This window comes from Gastrolobium bilobum, unplaced genomic scaffold (genome assembly GCF_033153095.1).
Source record: "Gastrolobium bilobum isolate Gb01-03AN ecotype WA unplaced genomic scaffold, APGP_CSIRO_Gbil_v1 utg20970, whole genome shotgun sequence".
Taxonomy (NCBI): Eukaryota; Viridiplantae; Streptophyta; class Magnoliopsida; order Fabales; family Fabaceae; genus Gastrolobium; species Gastrolobium bilobum.
In genome coordinates this window covers 140993-161855 of record NW_026897067.1, presented here as the reverse complement: position 1 = coordinate 161855, position 20863 = coordinate 140993, and the positions used below count along the sequence as shown (strand labels likewise).

General features: G+C 33.6%; 2 protein-coding genes and 2 non-coding genes across 5 annotated transcripts; 1 reads left to right on the top strand and 3 right to left on the bottom strand.

Annotated features, from left to right (window-relative positions):
- The first annotated feature begins 131 nt into the window (after positions 1-131).
- Positions 132-4936, top strand: LOC133303816 (uncharacterized). 2 transcript variants are annotated; one of them, XM_061503793.1, is made up of 7 exons: positions 132-648; positions 1282-1444; positions 1976-2176; positions 2250-2495; positions 3737-3884; positions 4199-4421; positions 4530-4936. In XM_061503793.1, exons 1-7 carry the CDS (start codon positions 333-335, stop codon positions 4865-4867), a joined length of 1635 nt encoding a protein of 544 aa, XP_061359777.1. In that variant the 5' UTR covers positions 132-332; the 3' UTR covers positions 4868-4936. The 2 variants fall into 2 exon arrangements, with proteins under 2 accessions (XP_061359777.1, XP_061359778.1); XM_061503794.1 differs by having other exon boundaries at positions 522-648; positions 1282-1382.
- Positions 4937-6794: 1858 nt separating this feature from the next.
- On the bottom strand, positions 6795-6993 carry LOC133303823 (U2 spliceosomal RNA). The gene has a single exon (XR_009750517.1). It is a non-coding gene; the product is annotated as a U2 spliceosomal RNA (small nuclear RNA).
- Positions 6994-8558: 1565 nt separating this feature from the next.
- On the bottom strand, positions 8559-8663 carry LOC133303821 (U6 spliceosomal RNA). Its single transcript, XR_009750515.1, has one exon. It is a non-coding gene; the product is annotated as a U6 spliceosomal RNA (small nuclear RNA).
- Positions 8664-10731: 2068 nt separating this feature from the next.
- Positions 10732-12341, bottom strand: LOC133303814 (zinc finger BED domain-containing protein RICESLEEPER 2-like). Its single transcript, XM_061503791.1, has 5 exons — positions 11724-12341; positions 11330-11618; positions 11113-11246; positions 10887-11063; positions 10732-10782 (listed from the first exon to the last, which is right to left on the bottom strand). The coding sequence occupies exons 1-5, from the start codon at positions 12339-12341 to the stop codon at positions 10732-10734; spliced, it is 1269 nt and encodes a 422-aa protein (XP_061359775.1).
- Between the last annotated feature and the right edge of the window lie 8522 nt (positions 12342-20863).

The window sequence follows — 20863 nt, the reverse complement described above, 5'->3', positions numbered from 1 at the left end:
ACGTTACTTAATTTATTCTCCGACGTCGTTTCGTTTGTGCTTCACCACTAACTCTGTATCATGGATGGCGACAGATAGAGAGAGAGAGAGAGAGAGACAGAATTGCCTTCTTTGTCGGAGGCGGTGCGTAATGCGCGCCACTCACACAAACGGGTCCAGATTCTCATAATAACAAAGTGGTTTCGGGTCGGATCCAAACCCGAGAAATCTGTGTGTACGCGTGATGGTAAACTAAACTAAACAAAACGTGATAGAACTGGGAGAGAGAGAGAGCACAGTTCAGATCCGGGTTAAGAGGAAGCTAAGCTTAGCTGAACTGAGAGAGAGAGAGAATGAGATATGGCGGAGGTAGAAGGAGGCGAATGCTGTTGCAACCGTTTCTTGTTTTGTGTGCGATTGTGACCGGTGTGGGGCTCTTGATACTGGCGCTGAGGCCGTTGGATCCTCCTATCACGGTCGATTTTCCGAGAGATTCCGAGTTCGGAGATTTCAACAGCTCCAGTTTGGATGGTGGCGCTGCCGCCGAGGAGATCGTCAGGGAGAAACCGTGCGCGACGGTGGAAGAGATGGGGAATGATTTCGGAGCGGGTACAGAGAAGGAAGCCCTGAGAGTGAGGAGAATTATCGATGATCATTTCGTTGTGAACGGTAGTTACTTATTCTTTGTTAGATTCACTTGTTCTGCGGCTTCTGTTCTTTTGCTAGCATTAGAATCTTGCAGTGACTGTTTTCGAGTTTCTTTGTTTTAAGGAGTTGCAAATTGTTTTCGAGTTTCTTGTGAGACTTGAAGGATCTAAATGAATAATACACTAGTTTGTTGGTAGTGCTGAGTCCAAATTTCTTTTCTTTTCTTTTTTATTTTTGTTTTTTCTTCTGTTGTTTTGATTGAAGGTGCCAAATTTCGCTAAAAATGCTTTTTAGTGTAACATAACTTGCGGAAGAAATGGTCTCTTGTTTGGAGACAAATTATCGAGTTAGTTTCTATGCTTTTGACTGTAGTATGTAAATTTCGGCTTGCATAATTATAAATCCATTTCACACTCAAGACAATTGCTCTGTTCTAAAGGATGCACTTCGTAGTTTGTGGACCATAACTGTAATTATCTATGCCATTTTTTCACTCTTCTATTTTATTTTTTATTTTTCTCTTAAGAATACTTAAATAAAGTGATAGTTGTGCACCTCTCAGTGAGATTCGTTGCATAAACATGTAAGAACCTTTTTATTTCTGCAAAAAACAGTTCTCAAATCAGAAGTTAACATTGAAAAACTCTGTTTCAGGTGCTTCAAGAGTCAGGGATTTGCCCCCCGAGGAGTTCTGTAGTCATGGATTTGTTCTGGGAAAGACTGCCGAAGCAGGTTTTGGGAATGAAATGTACAAGGTCTTAACTGCTGCAGCACTGAGTATAATGTTAAACCGGTCCTTGATCATTGGCCAAACCAGGCATATTGGTTCTTTCCCAAGCCTTTCTTTTTCATTTTTAAGAACTAACTTTTGTTCTTTTTTTATGATAACTGAAATTTTAACTAATAGTTCCTTTTAGGGTTTAGTTTGGCGGTATCCCTTTAACTAATAGTTCCTTTTAGGACTAGTTTTGCATGAAAAATTCTATGGAAAGCTAATATCTGAATCATTCGCCCTCAATTTTAAGGACATACCAAACTTACCCTTTAGAGCATCTACTTCCTATGGCTCTCATATGAATGTGTTAACTTTTTAAGCATGCCTTGACATCTTGTTGTAGAAACAATTTGCAACATTCAAATAGCAACCTATATTCATGCACTTTTGTCAGTTTTCGTAGATTGTTTATGGCCACTGAAATATGTAAACCTGTAGCATTTTGCCATTGATGGATTTGCGAAACTGCTCTTATCTTGCAATATAGCATCTTAAAATTATCCACAAATTTTGCTATTAGGACATAGATTTATCTTTCCTTTATCTGATTATCACCTTGGTTCTACATTTCAGAGGCAAATATCCTTTTGGGGATTACATTTCTTATTCCAACTTTACCTTTACCATGAAAGAAATAAAGCATCTGTGGAGACAAAATGATTGTGAAAGCAAATATGGGAGGCAACTTGTAATGAGGACTGATGATTTTGAAAAGCCAGCTCAAACAAATGTTCTCTGTAGCAATTGGAAGGAATGGAAGCAACCTATCATATGGTAAAGTGACATGGTTTTTCTCCTTATCAGTCTCTCAAGCTTCATGTAGTTATTATGAACCCTTATGTTTTAGGTTTCAAGGAACTAATGATGCTGTGGCCGCTCAATTTTTCTTGAAGAATATACACTCACAGATGAGGATTTCTGCTTTTGATTTATTTGGTGACCCACAAGTTCTGGGATCTAAACCAAATGTATTTGGGGAGCTCATGAGAGTTCTCATATCCCCTTCAAAAGATGTTGAGGCAGCTGTTGATTGGGTTATTGGTGGTGGGGAGAATCCTGACATCTCTTTGCATATGCGGATGCTTATGAATAGGTAATGGAGTACACTCTGATTTCATTGAATGGGAACTATCATGCTTGATTGATAAATGAGGCTGGTGAAGCCTACCACCCATCTATCCTGACATGAATCATATTATAGTTAGGAATAGCATCAATCATGCATTGGTTTGGGATGGGTATCGTGATTCCTGTTTCTGCCCCCTATACCTCCATCCCAATAGTAATTCCTCCACCCCACGCTATTCTTTTGTTTGGTAATACTCTTGCCTTCTATATTAAATGGAGCGAGTGTTGCCCATCAGCAATGGAGATTCCTTCTTTGTTTTTATTTTCATCAAATACCTCTTTTTAATTTGTATATGGCCTTCACCATGCCACTCACATATAGTTATATCATATATGTGTATACAATTGGCAATTAAGTTTTAAAATCTAACCAGTCTCTTTTTTTTGTTGTCTTTCCTTAGTATCATTGTAAACTAAAATATTTAAAACCATATATAAATGCATTAGAATATGCAATATATATTAATGAATAAGGAAACTCATGGTCCCTGTTGTAGCATCTCTTGATATTATTAAGCAAATTGAAGAGATTTCTAATATCAAAATCTTAAAAGTAGCTTTTCAATTACTGTTCAAACAGGTCAATTAATATCTCAGACAGAACACCTCCAACTAGTCAAACAACATGTTGCTTAGTCAAATTGCATATTTGAAGCAAAATTGATCTCTATTCCCACCTTCTATCCTCTCTCTATCCTTTTGACACCATCCAGTTCTGTATGCCCATTCAACTACTGGATAAAAATAAATAAAAAGTAAGAAGAAAGAAGAGCATCAACTATTAATTTAATCACTTTATTCTTTGCTGCTGTATTTACACTAGGGTTAGGGCATTCATGAAGCCATCTAACATGGTATTTCTGTTTGAAGGTGTCAAATGATTTAGGTTCTTCAATGACAATAACATAGGATAACAGTATATACAAATAACATAATAAACGAAAAGTACGAAATGAAAACCCAGCCAATCATAAAATAGTATTAAGTAGTGAAAGAACTATACTTTGGTATCCTATCCGTACCTCATATACTCTTGAAATAGGTATCTTTCATCCTTCAGAAAAGCACATGTATTTACATGCATATTTCATACAATATCCATGCGACATCCCAACTTCATCTGTTCTTTGGATAAGAATGGGTCAGCTCACACTTCTCATAGGATATGTCTTTAACTTATTGATGTTACTTCTGTCATTTTTTAAGGTCCATAAGAGCTGTACAGGCTGCATTGCGTTGCATTAAAAAAGCCATACAGAGTCAACACCTAATGTCAAGACCAAAGGTGGTTGTGGTGTCAGATACACCTTCTCTTGTTAAAAGTATCATGCCCAACATAAGTGAATTTGCAGAGGTAATTTTTCAGTTCATATTGGCTGATAATTCGCAAGCAAATATTGGTGCGTGAATCTTTTGAGTGTAGCATATGCCACTCTTAATGCAAGAAATTGTTTTTATTAGTCAGTAACAATGGAAATTACCACTCTGAAATTAGAACTGCAATTTGCTATCTTCCTTGTTGCCAATCTGCTGTATTAAATACTTATTTTCTTCATTATCTAGTCTTTTATTACTTACTTTCTGAACATGATGATGTATGAGGCAACCATCAATATATGCAGTGAAATTCGTGGGCTTTTGATTCTTATGCGTATGTGCTTTGACCAGGTTCTTCATTTTGATTATGAAAAGTTTAAAGGAAGTATTTATGACGGTTTGCCCAAGTCAGATTTTAGAGTGAAGGATTGGGGTCCAGCACCCAGATGGGTTGCTTTTGTAGATTTTTTTCTTGCATCTCGTGCTAGATATGCTGTTGTTTCCGGAGCTCATCGGCGTGTTGGAACTACCTATGCTCAATTAATTGCTGCACTGGCTGCATCACGCAATCTGGGTACTTGCACCACATTCATATCTCCTATTATTTCTTATTATTAATTGCAGATTCGCAATGTCTCTTCAAAAACATACTGCTGAAGAATGTGAAAATTCTTTTCTTCAGGAGGCAACTCGTCAGGTTCAAGTTTTTCATTTTTTAGCAGTTTCCAGAGTAATTTATTGGTTGATGGTTTAAAGAATCAGATTGGTTGGGGTCATGTGTGGAACAGATATTCTGGACCATTAAGTTGTCCTGGCCAGACCAATCAGTGCGCATTCACACCACTTCTCCCTCCTGCTTGGTGGGATGGCCTTTGGCAGTCTCCTACTCCACGTGATATCAATCGTCTTGCTTCCTATGGTATCCAACTATCTGGACTTGGCACGGTTGATATGGATTCCCTTATGAATTACTGTAACTCAAGGAAAGATGTTGTGAGAACCATTACATTCAATTTGTAGCCTTTGGAAGACATATTTCATTGTATTCTTTTTTGGTTTACATTAATAATTATTAGTACAGAATTCGTTACATCATTCTTTTCGCATTCAAGTTTTCTTGGTCCATTTTTGTATCAATTTATCTAGCAAAAAGGGCTATACACATAGCTGGAAAAATGAATTTTTAGGTGTTGAAATTATAGGGTTAAGTAGAAAATGAGGAAAAGAAAGAAATGAAACTCTCAATTAGGTAGTGTTGGTGTAGGATTATCAGTATAGATTGAGCCCGATATTACTCTTACCATTTGATATTTTAACACACAATTTTGTATAAGTGCTAACATTTATGCAAGTATGCGCGCAAGTATACGCAACAATAAATAATATAGGACTTGTTTGAGTCTCAGTTATTGTTTCCACAAGGATTTTTTTGGTGAAAATTTCAAAAACACAAAGTGCAAATGCTTAAATTGAATTTATGAAAAGAAACATAAAAGCAAAACTAATTTAAAATAGCACTGACCATGTTTTAATTTATACCATTATTTTTATGGGTGTTGTTTGTATCATTGATTGTCGTGATTTTTTTATTTTGTTTTTTAAAATTTCTTTTAGTCAGTGGGATTCACAAGTTTTTATTAGTGCAGGAATAACTTTCATTTTTCCTATAACATAACATTTATAATTCCTTATTTTTATTTGAGAAAAACTTCAAAAATTTCTTGTAACTTTCTTCATAATCATTTATCTCATTTTCAAAATTTTGAATCATTTACCTGCTGACTTAATTTTTTTTTATCATTCACACCCCTAAGTGAGGGGTAAGCGATAAAAAAACTTTAAGTCAGGAGATAAGTGAAAAAAAATTAAATAAGAGTGCAAATAATTCAAAAATTTTGTGAAAAAGGTAACCGATAATTGAGAAAAATTATAGGTGATTTTTTGAAATTTTTCCTTTTTATTTTTATATAAATCTCTTATTCCTCCATAGCAGTGCATTATGAGCAACTAATGTTACTCTTATTCAAATATTGCACATAAAAAAATATGATAAGTTGTACAATTCGTTTTTATGCCCAAAGTGGTAGTTATGATGTCAATTTAGCAGGTAGCAAAATCGCAGATGGCGACACTTTCAGATCCTAGACAATTAGGACAGAACACACTAGAGATTTTTTAATCAATTATGTAACATGACAATATTGAATCTTTACATACTTAAAGCACTGATCATCAAACATCTAAGAGTGCTACTATCTATTACCTTATAGAGTCAAAGACAAGCAGCATCCTTTCCTACAAACTGAATAAACGGGACAAACTATTTCCGTTACATGCTTTCGTAAAATATAAAACCTTAAAACATATGCTTCCTCATTCAAAAGATGAGAAACTTGCGAGTTATGACAACTTATTATCTTTGCATCGCGCAGGAGACTTCCCCTTTTAAAAACACAAGGCCACTATTCCTAGCAGTGTTGTATTCGTCCCGAAGAAGTGCATTATACGCTCACAAGTAGGCATGGACAGTGATAAAAATGCCTGAAAAGAGAAGAGCCATACCCATCGAAATAAAAATGCAGAAAATGAAATATACCAAAGAGGCATGAAATGGAAAAATTTAAAAATGACCATTTCTAGATTGGTGTCCTTTATGTCAACTTCTCCCTAAGGAACAACATGAGGTTGTGCTATATCGTAATAAAACTGGGTTTATAATAAAAGAACCAAAGGAAACAAACACAAAAATATGTTGTATTTTTCAGAAATTAAGGGTGCAATTGTGAATAGTAAATATGGAATTAGGTACAGAAATAACACTAGTTTTAATGACATAAAAAAAATAACCCTGCATATTACGATTAATTTAACTTCATAATAGGAAAAATCCTAATTAGTTAAGTGCACAAGGCCTCTCCCGACTCTGAATAATTTTCACTTAGATTTGGTGGGGTGCGCCAAGCCCGTGCAGTAGTGCAAAAAAGCATGGGCGACACTTGAGAGAACCAGTAGCAAGCTATGGTGATGGACTCTTCCCTTTAAAAAACAAATTTAATATCATGTGAACCAATGGTCCACGTATCAGATATTAAACTGATAAGAACAGATACTACACTTGATCTTAGCCAAAAGGCCGAGAAAGGTATGCTTTGTAGAGTGTCTGGCTGTGGCTTTTATTGCTGCTACATGCTCTGCTGCTACATGCTCTGCTGCCTTCTTGACTGGCCGAGGTGAAACTATAATGCAAGATTACAGAGCTTCCTTATCATTCCAATATGAAATATAGTCTCTACTAACTTTCTTCCTTCCTTTGCAGCCTGATCTTTTCTTAAACTTGCACAGGAAAATCAAAATGGTAAATTAATTATTACTGAACTACGAACAATAATATAAAACTGTAATTGAACACTCCAGTTATGCTGCTTCACATTTGCATACTGCCATAAAAACTACTTTTAAAAAAGTAATAATTAAAAAAACAAATCTTAAGAGCATAAATTCTTCGCAGGAAAGGGCTACTGAGTTCCCCTTTTCACTTGCCATTAGATTAAATTTCAAGTTACTAGTACCAAGGAGCTAAGAGCAATTCATGATGCAATCGACTTGTTTAGAATGGACATCAGGACATGAGCATTGAGCAGCAACAATTTTATGTGTAAATAACAATGAAAAATGTGTACCCATGTACCCATAAACCCAGCTACAGCCAATCCTATAATGTTGCATAATAGAGTTTATGAACTTCCAATCAACAAAGCCAAGTTTCAAATCAACAATTGCAAATGAGGATGTAAAAACATTCCCGTTCAATGAGTGAAACGCATGGATGTCGAGAACGCACCGCAAACTCAAGTGTTCTGTTGAACAGGGTCACAAGGCCTGAAGCCCTGAACAAAGCCACACAACATAGTCCAATCAATCTCCTCAGTTTATTCATATTCTGCAGAGGCCAAAACTTCTGGTTTCTCTGATTCTTTATCTCTAGCAATGTGCAAGTCTACTAATAATCCTGCTTGAATTAATAGATCATATAACCCCCTTCTGTACCCCTCTCATCCAGATTGCCTTGGTCAAATCCAATAACCAAATCAGCACCCCAAATGTGCAGATATGCCCATATTATATATACTGTGTACTGAAAGATAATCCAAAAGCCTTTATTTAAAAACTTGTTTTTGTCCAAATAATAAGTGGAGTAATCCCTAACAAAAATACACTGTACTCACTTTAGTCTCTTACGAAAATAAATTAGTCAGTTAGTTCTTAACAAATTCAAAGTGGACTCGATTAGTTGAAATCGTGATCCCTCACAAATTAAAAGAAAAACCCATATTAGTCCCTGAAAAAGACTAAAATGAGTTCACCTTGAATTTGTTAAGAACTTACTAATTTATTTTTGTAAGGGACTAAAGTGGAAACCGTATTTTTTTTGTCAGGATTTTTACTCTAATAAGTGTCTTCAGTCAACCATAACCACTAATATTTATATTTTTATTATAGAAACCTCGGAAAGTGTAGGAAACCTAAGTAAATATAGCAAAGAGAGAAAGGGAGATCCGACACATTATAGGACACTTGGTTTTCTTTGGTACATGCCCACTCAACTAGTAAGCTTATCAAAATCAACGATAAAAAAACCTAAAAAGAGAAGCCATGTACCCCGAGAGACCAGAATAAGATGAACAAGCAGAGAAATCCGAAGAAATGGAAAAAAAAATTGGACAATTTCTCGATTTGTGCGCGTCATCCTTGACGAAGAGCCATGCTGATCTTTTCTTTATCGTTCTAATTTTATCGGATGTTCCCAAAGGGTTGCATAGTTGTTTATAAACAACGGAATTTGTTTAACTGTCGTCAATGTGGTACTAAAAGAACACACATTGCAAAATTACTAAACGAAGCATAATACACTCCTGCTCAGCCTACAGTGGAGGCAAACAAGATGAATAACCAGTCTGTTGTCGAGTAGACAGTTCGTTCCTTCCTTCCTCAAGGCAAACCAACGAAAGAAAGATACTGATATTTTAATGTATTATATTGTTATTGGATTTGGTGTTTGTCATTTTAAATGACATAAGTTATGTCATTTTAAGAGAGAGATAGACACAGAAAAACGGAAATCATGGGAGAGTGAAAATGAGTGGTTTTTTTTAATTTAAAATTTAAATTTTTTGTGTCTGTATCTCTCTTAAAATAACGTAACTTCATGTCATTTAGATGACAAATACTTCTCTCATTGTTATTACTTATTACATTCTTGACTATTTTGTTTTTCAATTATGTTTTGGAACAACATAAATGAGTGGTGTAAATAGAACTAGCTACCGTTATTACTACATAGCCTTGTAGACCTTTTGATCACTTTCCTCCCTATCCGAGCTTTGACACGACTTCTCTTTATTTCGATCTTTCAATGACATAAAAAAAAGTGTGAAAATAAAATTTTGAGATTTGCAACACAGATGTTATAAGAAAACGTGCTTATAACATCTAGAAAAAATTTAATATGTTTCAGGTCCACCACTTATTAATAGGGGTGGCAAAACGGGCCGACTCGTCCTGACCCGCCATCAACCCGCCAAAAACGAGGCGGGGCGGGTTGACCCGCATTTGGATGGTGGGTTGAAAAGTTGAACCCACTCCGTTTTAAAGTGGGTTGCGGGTTGGCGGGTTGACCTGCATCTCACCAAAAAAATAATTGGGTTGGCGGATTGACAGGTTGACCCGCCAAAATATTAATTCGAAAAAAATTTTATAAATGATTTATTAGAATATACATGTATATAATTACATCAAATTGCAAGCTAGGAGATTCAGTTGAGAAAGATGCCACTTTGTCATTGCTAGGGCGCATAGCCTGCTTTCAACAAGAAACCAAATCAAATAAGAAAGAAAATTCTGATAGTTACTATAAAGTTGAACCAGCTGCAGAACATGAAGGTGTGGCTATGTGGATACATCCCCAGATGAAATCTTCAAAGGCTAAAACCATGGAACAAAATAATTCATCCACTGGTTCATTCCTGCTTGGACCAATTAGCGTTACTTAAACTTTTAACATTTTATTATATAATGTCTTATTTGGAATGTACCCTTTTATCTGTTGTCTAGTGTCAGCTCATGCAAATAATCCAAATATAATATTAAAACAACACCCACAGAATCATATTTAAATCCAACAACAACTAGACAAGAACTAATTTCAATTAGAAATCCAAATATAATAATAAAACAACACCCACACTACACAATCATATTTAAATCCAACAACAACCAGACACAAGAATAATTTCAATCCAAAATCCAAATATAATAATAAAATAACACCCACACAGTCATATTTAAATCCATCAACACAGATAAATGAAAACCACCAATCGCAAATCACAATTCTCTTCCATATCAAATATTAAACAACATTAGATGCTCCTTTAGAACACGCTCCTCCTCTTGAAATCTTGTTGTCATCATTGTTGTTGTCGTCGTCGTCGTCATCGTCGTCGTCGTCACTACTTTCATCTACATAAAAAAATTGAAAAAGTGGAATTGTCAAATTGACAAACAATCATGAATTAAAATGAAATTATAATTTTATTTAAATTAAATAAATTACCATCACTGACAAAACCGGCGCACCAATTGCGGGTACAAATCAAAGCTGATACATTCTTTGATACCATCCTATTTCTATATTTGTTAAAGACGTGTGCCCCAATGCTAAATGCAGATTCAGACGCTACAGTTGTGATGGGAATGCTTAACAAATCACGCGCCATTACTGAGAGATCCGGGTAGCGAGCTCTGTTATCCTTCCACCATTGCAATGTATCTAAACTTTCCCAATGTGCAAAAACCAATGCAGTCTCATCCAAATAAGCATCAAGTTAAGACCTTCCAGCATTAATTGCAAGGTCATGGTTGTGCATTTTCAATTCCTATCAATCATATTTGACAAGTGAAAACACATGAAAATTAAAATATGATAAATTTTAAAAAATACACTAATTAAATTATCATGTTAAAATATAGATAAACTTACATCAATGAAATCATCAGACCACCCCTTCTTATCCTTTGACCCTTGACTTGAAGATCTTGAGCTGACATCACCTTGAACATTGACATTGGAAGAAGAAGTTCTTGCATAATTGTCAAAGAGCTCATACAACTTTATCCTTATCTTTTCTACTTTTTCATTAGATGTACTAGCATCAATCTTTGAATAACAATGATAATGTAGAAAACTTCATGCGAGGGTCAAGAACTGCTCCTAGTGCAAGCACAACACTATACTCATTCCAATATTTCTCAAACTTCACCATCATCCTTTCAGCCATGCTCTTTACAACTTCATCTTTATCATTTCTCATACGAATTAGAACACGCTGAATTTTCCAAACTTGCAGAAAATACAAGTTGGAAGTAGGATAAGAAGTGCCAGAAATCAAATTGGTTATCTCAAAAATGGCTGCAAGAACCGACAAAGATTCTCTCCTTTTTTCCAATCATCTGCTAAAGGACAATCTTTAAAATTTCTATCATTCAACTGGAGAATTGCAAACACACGTTGATATTTGACAGCACCGTCAAGCATCAAATAAGTGAAATTCCATCTGGTAGGGCAATCTACACACATCCCATTTAAAGCATTATCATCCCCAACTTGTTCCATGCATTCTTTAAACTTTTTCATTCTACCTTCTGAACTCCTTACATATCTGACACTCTCTCTGATTCTATTCAAAGCATCACTAGAAACTTTCAATCCTTCCTGAACAATCAGATTTAATATGTGTGCAGAACAACGCACATGAAAAAAAGCTCCATCACATAACAACCAATTTTGCATATTGAGTTGACTTCTCAAAAGACCTACCATAGTATCATTGGCAGATGCATTATCCAAAGTAATGCTAAAAATCTTCTTCTCTATTTCCCAGTCCTTCAGCATATCAAGTATTTGTTGTGACAACTCAAATCCAGTGTGAGGAGGAGGCACGTGACAGAAGTTGAGAATTTTGTTGTTTAGCTTCCACTTTGTATCAACATAATGTGCAGTTAAACATATGTAACCATTACCGTTAACGGCTGTCCACAAGTCCGAAGTTAAGCATATCCTATTACGGATGGTAGCCAATGTGTTTTTAAGCTTTTCTTTCTCTTTCAAGTAAGAACTGAAGACTTCTTTTTTAAGAGTATTTCTAGAAATGTGAATCAAATCAGGACAGAGGTAAGAATGCCAACGCCTAAACTTCTTATACTCAGCAAACTTAAAGGGCATACCGTGTTCAATAATCGCTTCAGAAAACATCTCACGTGATATCCTTTGATCTATTTTCATAGACTTTAGTTTGCCTTGCATATCTATCATGACTTGACCAACATCTTCAAATTTTATTTGTTTGCACTTAGGTAAGTGACGGTTTAAACTTGACGTACCATACTGCTTTCCACCCACTTTGTACTCTTGCTTACAAGCATTGCATCTTGCCATATCAATTCCATCTTCACCCGGTCCTATGTTTGTGAAATATTTCCAACACTCTGATGTTCTTGACTTGGCTTTTTTTTAGTCGGTTCAACCGATTGAGACCCTTCTTCAATCTCAATGTCCAAATTTTCAGAATCAACATCAATAGTATTATTAACTGATTCCATAAGATAGGCCTGAAATGTAGTAAGATAATAAGATATTGAAATATCACAACCACATAAACTCACTTCTAAAGCTATTACTCATCACAAACAAAGCCTCTAGAGGAAACAAAGCTTATAGTATGATGCAGATATTGTCAAATGAGTTTGATTATGTAATGCAGACATTACTCACTACCAAAGAGCCTCATATTGAACAATGAGTTTCAATGAACCAAAGCCAAAAGGATCCTTTTTTGTTTCTTCTGACTTCACAATAGCCCTTGCTAAAATTCACAGTCTTGCGTGGTATTGTTGTTCGAACTATGTACCCAAATTTATATAACTTGCAAACGGCTTTATTTAAATCTTTCAGAGCAAGTTTAAATAGGTTCATAAAATTTATGTGCATAATAATTCAAGTTTGAATATCTAAAAATCGTTCACATAAGAAGTAATTAATTATGAACATAGTACATATTTTAAAGGAACCAAAACAGAGTATTCTCATTCATGCTTTATACCTCAAAAATGAACAAAAACAAAACTTTCAAATATATGAAAGTCAAGCCTTAGATTGCGTAACTAATTATCATTATGCCATGTAATCCCTTATTTAGAGGGGACAAAGACTTTTTGTTTTCTTTAGGGGTTAGATATTGCTAAATGAGAACTAAACATATATCCCTCACGTTTTAAGTAATACCCAACAATACTTGGACAATATAAAGACTAATAATAAGAAGAAGAAAAAGGAGACGGATTAATAATAATGGAACAACAATGAAACTGAATGCATAATATATGGGTTAATTTATCAAAATAATAACATAAGCTATGAAAGCGAAAAAAACCCAGAATAAGATCATTGTAAACGAGCACACAGATGCGGACAAGAGAAATCTATAAGGGAAAATTAATTCCACCAAGACAATTCTTTCACCAGGTTTAATCTTGGTCAAATACAGATGCGGACACAGTGCCTAAAATAATTCACAAATCAAAACGAGCACACTCAGCAAATCAAACGAGGACACGGTGCCTAAAATAATCTCAATGCACCCTGGATAATTATGAAATCTGGAGTAAATTTCCATCCAAAGCAGCCAAGGCATCAACAATTTTACACAATTAACAAATCATAGAAAAAATTTCAAACCCAGCCTGCAGCTTAGAACATTGTAAAATTTTATATTTCATAGAATCTTTTTTTTCCCCACAAGATATGGCTTTTCTTTTTATCATCTTCTTATAGTCAATTATTCATCTTCTACAGACATTTCTTTTCAGTGCACATCTAAAAGTATGTCCCAAAATTAAGAAGCAGATTCAAAACTCTAATCCAACCTAACCAGTAAATGGCTTTAGCAGTTCCACCCTAATAGTGATTCACTTCCAAGAAGCCAACATAATCAATCTTAAATTTGATATATTAATTAATGCTACATGATACTTTCGCATTCTGTTAATTACAAGAAAAAAAATATTCCAAGATCCTGGCAGTGAACTTGTGTTAGTGTAATAAGCTACCATGAGCACCACCGTAGAGTTAAATAGCTAAGCTAAGTAAAGACATTAAGACTAAAATCAAAGTCAGTTATAAAACAGTTATAATGCAGAAAGAGTGAAAAACTCTTTAAATTATGTTTCTAACTCAGAAGTGCAGGGTAATTTAGAAGATTAAACCTGGTGAAAGAATTGTCTTGGTGGAGTTAATTGTCTGGCATTTAGCAAAATAATAACATAATATATGAGAATAAAACCAGAATGGTTCTTCTTTTTTCTATATAGGAAAAAAACAGTGGAATGGTTCAAAATAACAAATTGGTGCTTTTAGGGTTCAAAATAACAGATTTCAAAATAACAAATTGAAAGCGAAGACATGAAAACATAAGCAACAAGATCTAATAAAATATTTACAAGAAATTTAAAAGAGATTAAGATCATGCATATGTTATAGGAGTTCAAAATATATACTTCCAGTAGCATCAAATGCACAATATATCAAATACTTCAATAGGAAAATTAACATTAAATTTAAATACCCAATCAAGTTCTATAAGATGGACATGTCAAACTCAATATTTTGAATATACCTGAATTAATATTCCAAGTGTTAAAAACAGATCACTGCCGAGCACAGATCTCAAATGAGTTTTTCCCTTACACCGATGAGCCACTGTCACAGTCAAGGAGAAAGATTAGAAAAAAAATTCGAATAAAGTGAGTGAGAAAGAGATTGCCAGAATACCAGATAAAGTGAGTGAGTGCTAACGTTGGAGCCTTGGAGACTTGGAGTGAGTGCTGCGAGAGTGAGAGTGAGAGGCAGAGACGAGACCAGAGACTGTGAGGTCCGAAGAAGGAGGTTAGGAGGCGGAGGACTAAAGTTGGAGCCTTGGAGGAGCTCTTAGGGTTTCAGATCAGAATCAGAAAAAAAAACGAGGTGAATCTGTGAATGATAACGTTATATATTTTTAATATTTTTAAATAAAATAAAATAATAAAAACCCGCGGGTTAACCCGCCCCGCCCCGCCCATAACCCGTGTTAACCTGCTACTTGACGGAGCGGGTTGAGGTGGGTTGATGGGTTGAGGTATGTAACCCGCCCCGCCCCATTTTGGCGGGTTGACCCGCCGGGTTCAACACATATTGCTACCCCTACTTATTCAGTGGTCCCTTTTCCATAATTGAAAAAAATTCTTCCATTTCTATCCCTCTTTTTTTGATTTTTTTCCCTTCTATCTCTTCTTTTTTTTTTATTTTGGAAAAGGACCACCATGATCCAGGCCCACCAAATATCTTCTCATAACATTTATTATGGGGAGCATCTCTGCATCCGACCCGTGTGTTATCATGTGTTAATGTGAATAAATATAATGTGATGAAATCTATGACAATAAATGCATATTTGAATAAGTTTTTTTTTTGCAAACTTAATTTTATAAAATTAATTTTATTTAAAAGTGAAGTGATTTATATTCTAATTTTATTCGCTTGGAGTGCAAAAGCTACTTCAGGATACTTCTTTTTAAATCACGGTTAACCATATTCTCATTTAAGACATAAGTCGGATATTTTTTTGAACGAGTTTGTAAAAGAAAAAAATCATAGCTAAAAGTGTGAGACTTGAATAAGTTTAAAATAAATGCAATTTATGTTTTAGTTTCACTTACTAAATTGCGAAAATTGGCATTTAATCACTTTTTCTACACTGAACATGCTTATGCTTTTTTATCATTGTGCGCAATCTACTTCTTATTAATTTCTCATCTTTTTGTATGTTAAACTAGATTCAATTATCTTTCCAACAAAGTATCACACATATCAATTGGAGTTCTCTAGCTCCGGTTATAACCGTTTGAAGTTGGACAACAAAACTTCCAGCCAACCTAAAATAGAGCACCCAACCTCCCTGGCGATTTATGCAATTCTGGACAATTTAATAAACCAATTGAGAGAGAAACAATTTTTGGAAGTGATTGGCCCGAACAGCCCCTGCACTGGATCTCCTTGGGCAGTCTGTGTTTTTTTCATTCCACAGGGTTCTATATAACTCCAAATGGTACCAAATTTTGACACAACGCAGCTGACATCTCAACCTTTAAAATGGTGTATGGAACGTCCCAATTGAACTTCTGTGGAGGGAGATATGTTCTCTCAAAGTTGGCCTAAAAATTGTTCATTTATTAGAAGATTCGACGACATCTTCTTTCTTTATTTAACTTATCCCACTTTACCAAAGTGTGTTCTAATTCCTCAAAATGTACCTAATTGACAAGGGTGGCACACAAGGATCAACAAACTTTGGTGCTCTTACAACCCACAATATTTTTACATCATTATCATTAACTTTATAATTAATTGCTTAACTTCATTTACAACTTTAAACTCATTGCAATCACATAATTTCCTTTCATGCATTCATATCATTAATATAATTAATAACCTAGAATAGATCTATTGCCCTTCCGTGAATACATGCTTTATAAATTACACAAGGTTCATCATACTTTAATTACATTTCTCCAAATATAACTACAATTGAAATACTTCAAATACATATAAATACATCAATTCTAGACTTAGCTAAAATAAGACTACATGAACAACAAAATACATAACTCATGCAACTCAAATGTTCATGCACTAAGTCTAGCCTATCAAGTACAACCCAAAATGCAAAATGACAAAAAATATCATGCTCTCCATATGCTCCACAACTACTATTTTTTCTGAATCCATTTTCAGGGTTATTTTTTCCATTTGAGATCTTCTACTAACATTTTACTATTTAGGGTTACGTGCTTGTCAAATTACCATTTTATCTTTTTTACGTATTTTGACCCAGAACTCAGAATTTTCACTAATCCTACTATCTAATCCTTATTTTAACTATCAGGTGTTATAGCTCCAAGCTCTGAGAATACTCTCAAGCTGAACCTATGTAGTTCACTAACTCCTCTCACACAAGAGCTCTATTCTCCCTAGTGCATTCTTGAGGCTCCAGGCCTTGAGACACACTCTCAAGCCAAGCACAAGGTAGCAACCCACTCGGTTGCGCCTACACACTCAGGACAGATTTTTCACACACACGCATTTTACTTTAAACAAGCAATGCAATATCTCAGATTTATAACAGAAAATTTATCAACTTATTACAATGTCTGATCACACTTGATATATCAAATAAGGCACAACAACAAGCTCCAAAATAACATGATGTATGCAGAAAAGTTAGAGCACAAGTATATGTATCACAAACTACAAATTTTCAATAATAAAGAACTTGTATGTAATAATATCAAGTATCTAAATGATGGACAATAAAAATTCTGATTTAAACAGAAACTATCACATTATATCGAGAAAAATCAAATTTGTAATTTCTCTCAAAATTTCACAAAAATTACAGAATTAGTTTTAGATAAATCTCTTAATGATAAAACACAAGAAATCTGAATTTTAAGCACAATATACCTTAATTAAAACAGAAAATTCAGATTTATTATTCCAACAATAAAATTTATAAAACAATTCAATATTAGGCTTCTAAACAGTGAATCTCAAAAGAAAATTTGAATTAAAACAGTGTATGATAAGGTATAAACACAAATTCAGATTTGAGATTTGGAATCGATCTTTCACAAAAATTAGAAACACAAATCTTACCCAAAGAACATTAAGATTTCTATTATATTCACTTAAAATCAAAACAAAGAAATTGGAATACTCACAATGTGTCAAAATAAAAATAGAAAATCAAATCAACAATATCAAGTCTCAAGAGTATATCAAAGGATACTCAAAACAAAGTTTAACACATTACCTCAAGAGATCTCAAATTCTAAGCAAAGAGAAATAGAAAATGTGGTTAGGGTTAGGGTTTGGGTTTGAGTTTTTCAACCTTAGTTCCAAAAATATTGAATTAAATACTTCCAAACGGTTGAGATATTATCAAAGAGCAGAGACATTAGGAGCTTGAAAATATTCTTGCTTCCAAAACTATTTCCCAAATTTTCGAAGAACAGAAATGGTGATAGAGAGAGAAAATGAGCGCTCTTTCTTTTCCGTAACAGTGCATAGAAAATTATGTGCTTTTTTCTTTTTTGAAGTTTTATATTGTTTCCACAACACAAAAGAACGCACGCGTGAACCTGATAGCTTTGCTTTTGAATTTTTTTAAATTGGAAAAGATAAGCTTTTTTTATTTAAAATCTAACTAACTTTTTATATATATTTCAAAATGAAAACACGTGACAATCAGTTCCGTTACAAATGCTGATAACTTTTCAAATTGGTAAAGAAACATTTGATGAGTTTTATTTTTATATGTTTATTCTTTCTTTTCCTTTTTTTATATATACTAAATGAAGCATAATACCCTATTGCTCACCCTTCACCGGAGGCAAACAAGATGAATCCCAGTCTGTTGTCGAGAAGAACAAGTTCCTCCCTTCTTTCCTCGAAGCAAACCAACGAAAGATACTGATATTTTAATGTATTATATTATTATTATTTCTTGGCTATTTTTTTAATTATGTTTTGGGATAACAAAAACTTAAGCTAGGCATGATGTTCCTCTTGAAAGGTTAGCACAAAACAAATAAATGAGAAAAATCTCAAAAATATTAAAGTTTTCTAATTATAATTATTTCAACCATAATAACAGAAAATATTATTATATCAAATAAGTTTATAATGATTAAATAATAACATATAATGAATGGTATAATATTTAACCGAAACTGTATAAGCCCAATTTTATGGGTCTGTATGTGAATTTTTTTGATTGGCAGAGCTTAAGCCAAGTAAGGCGTCATTTACAATATTACTATCTGATCTCAAACTTTTGTGGGTAAGTTCACAGCAGTGTCATATAGTTAAAAATTACACATTCTATTATCATTCTTTTGATACCAAAGAAATTATTATTTTTATATCTACTGCATAATGAATTTAAATTTAAAACTAGATAAATATTTAAAATAAAACTAAAGGTAGAAATAAAATCAAATAGAAGAAGAAATTTAAGAAAATACTTTGGAAGAATAATGACATTATCACAGTTTTCTAAAAATCAACTTTAAAAGAATAATTGAGAAGAAGAAAATAAGATCATGTGTTACTTTCACTCAATATTACCTTCCTTTTTATTTCACTACTTCCTTCTTGTTTTTGTCGTCTTCCTCCTTTCTCTTCTCTTTTCTTTTCCCTCAATTCTCTTTTTTTCTTTTCCTTTCTTTTGTTTTCTGTTTTTTCGTCAGGTGGTCATATATATATATAGAGAGGTAGATATGCTTACTTTCTTTTGACTATTTCAATTATTTTATTTAGTTAAATTTTAATAATACTAACTAAATCAAATAAAATCTAACGACAATATAACTAAATAACATAATAGAGAGAGAGAGAGAGGTAGATATGCTTACTTTCTTTTGACTATTTCAATCATTTTATTTAGTTAAGTTTTAACAATACTAACTAAATCAAATAAAATCTAACGAAAATATAACTAAATAACATAGGTAAAAAAAATCTACGCATCGTTATCTCTTTGGTTATATGTATCCTTCTCATATTTAATTAAAATTTATATGATGGGTGCCTATTTCTTCTCACATCAGGGCTACTACATGCGCCAACTATTATGTGAGCATGGTGCTTTAAGCGCCACCATAACACACAACATGACGCATTTTGCGCTAGCGCCTACTTTGTTTAGATGGCGCTTTTTGTGCCAATCTTAGAGAGACAGTGGCGCTTTAAGGGCCACTTACAATATTATTATTATTTGTTACAATGCATTTAGCGCCACCTAGAATATATGTTTGGCGCGTGTAGCACCCATCTAATGTATATATATATATATATATATATATATATATATATATATATATATATATATATATATATATATATATATATATATATGAGGCAGGATCTTTTTGACACCGGTGTCAAAGAAAAAGTTTGACACCTCATCTGAGAGGCGTTAGATTAAAAAAAATCAATGGTGTCACATGCTTACAAATCAGAATCGTTGATTTTTTTAATCTAACGGCTCTCAGATGAGGTGTCAAACTTTTTCTTTGACACCAGTGTCAAAGGATCATATCTCTATATATATATATATATATATATAAGGTAAAATTATTTCTGCAGTCGCTTTACGTACAGCAACGACAGATGTATGGTTATGATTTTTCACATTTAATGCTTTCATCCTTTGTATAGTTATGATTCTCCGCATTTAATGCTTTCATCCTTTATATAGTTATGATTCTCCGCATTTAATGCTTTCAAATATATATATGGCAAGTATTTGATTGTTACACGTACAGCAGCTGCAGAAATGTAAACCCCTATATTTAATGACACTACAAGTGCCAATTATGCTACTTTATTTTATTTTTTTTTATTTGAATATTACATGTGGGGCTTTTTTTTTTCTATCTCTTTTTTTCGTATGACTCCACATGGATCCCACACACTTTTATATGTGTGTAAAAATTATCTCCTATAATATAAAAAATATCAAACCATTTTCTTATCTATACAATTCTATCAGTTTTCTAGTTTATTTTGAACTTTCAATGACAAAAAAAAAATGTATAAAAAGATATTTTTGAAAGTTGAAAGAAAAATATTATAAGAAAACATTCTTATCCTTTTCTGGGGAAGCTTCTCTGCATTCGAAATAAATCTTTACTCCAACTAATGCATTGAAGATTCGGTGCATCTGTTATAACACGTAACAAAAAAAATCACATTATTGATCAGCTGTTATTCAATTTTTTTTCAGATGATGTGATATTTTTTGTCCATGTACAAAATAAATGACAGATGTACTGAATGAGTTGCATTAAAAATTTATTCCTGCA

Bases quoted from the DNA above. Each gene is read 5' to 3' on its own strand.
- LOC133303816 (XM_061503793.1), top strand. From the start codon at position 333: ATGAGATATGGCGGAGGTAGAAGGAGGCGAATGCTGTTGCAACCGTTT. The intron at 2,177-2,249 runs GTAAAGTGACAT...CTTATGTTTTAG, and splicing joins TGGAAGCAACCTATCATATG to GTTTCAAGGAACTAATGATG. The intron at 3,885-4,198 runs GTAATTTTTCAG...TGCTTTGACCAG, and splicing joins ACATAAGTGAATTTGCAGAG to GTTCTTCATTTTGATTATGA.
- LOC133303814 (XM_061503791.1), bottom strand. From the start codon at position 12,341: ATGGCAAGATGCAATGCTTGTAAGCAAGAGTACAAAGTGGGTGGAAAG. The intron at 11,619-11,723 runs GTAGGTCTTTTG...CTGATTGTTCAG, and splicing joins CATCTGCCAATGATACTATG to GAAGGATTGAAAGTTTCTAG. The intron at 10,783-10,886 runs GTAAGTTTATCT...TATGATTGATAG, and splicing joins GGTCTGATGATTTCATTGAT to GAATTGAAAATGCACAACCA.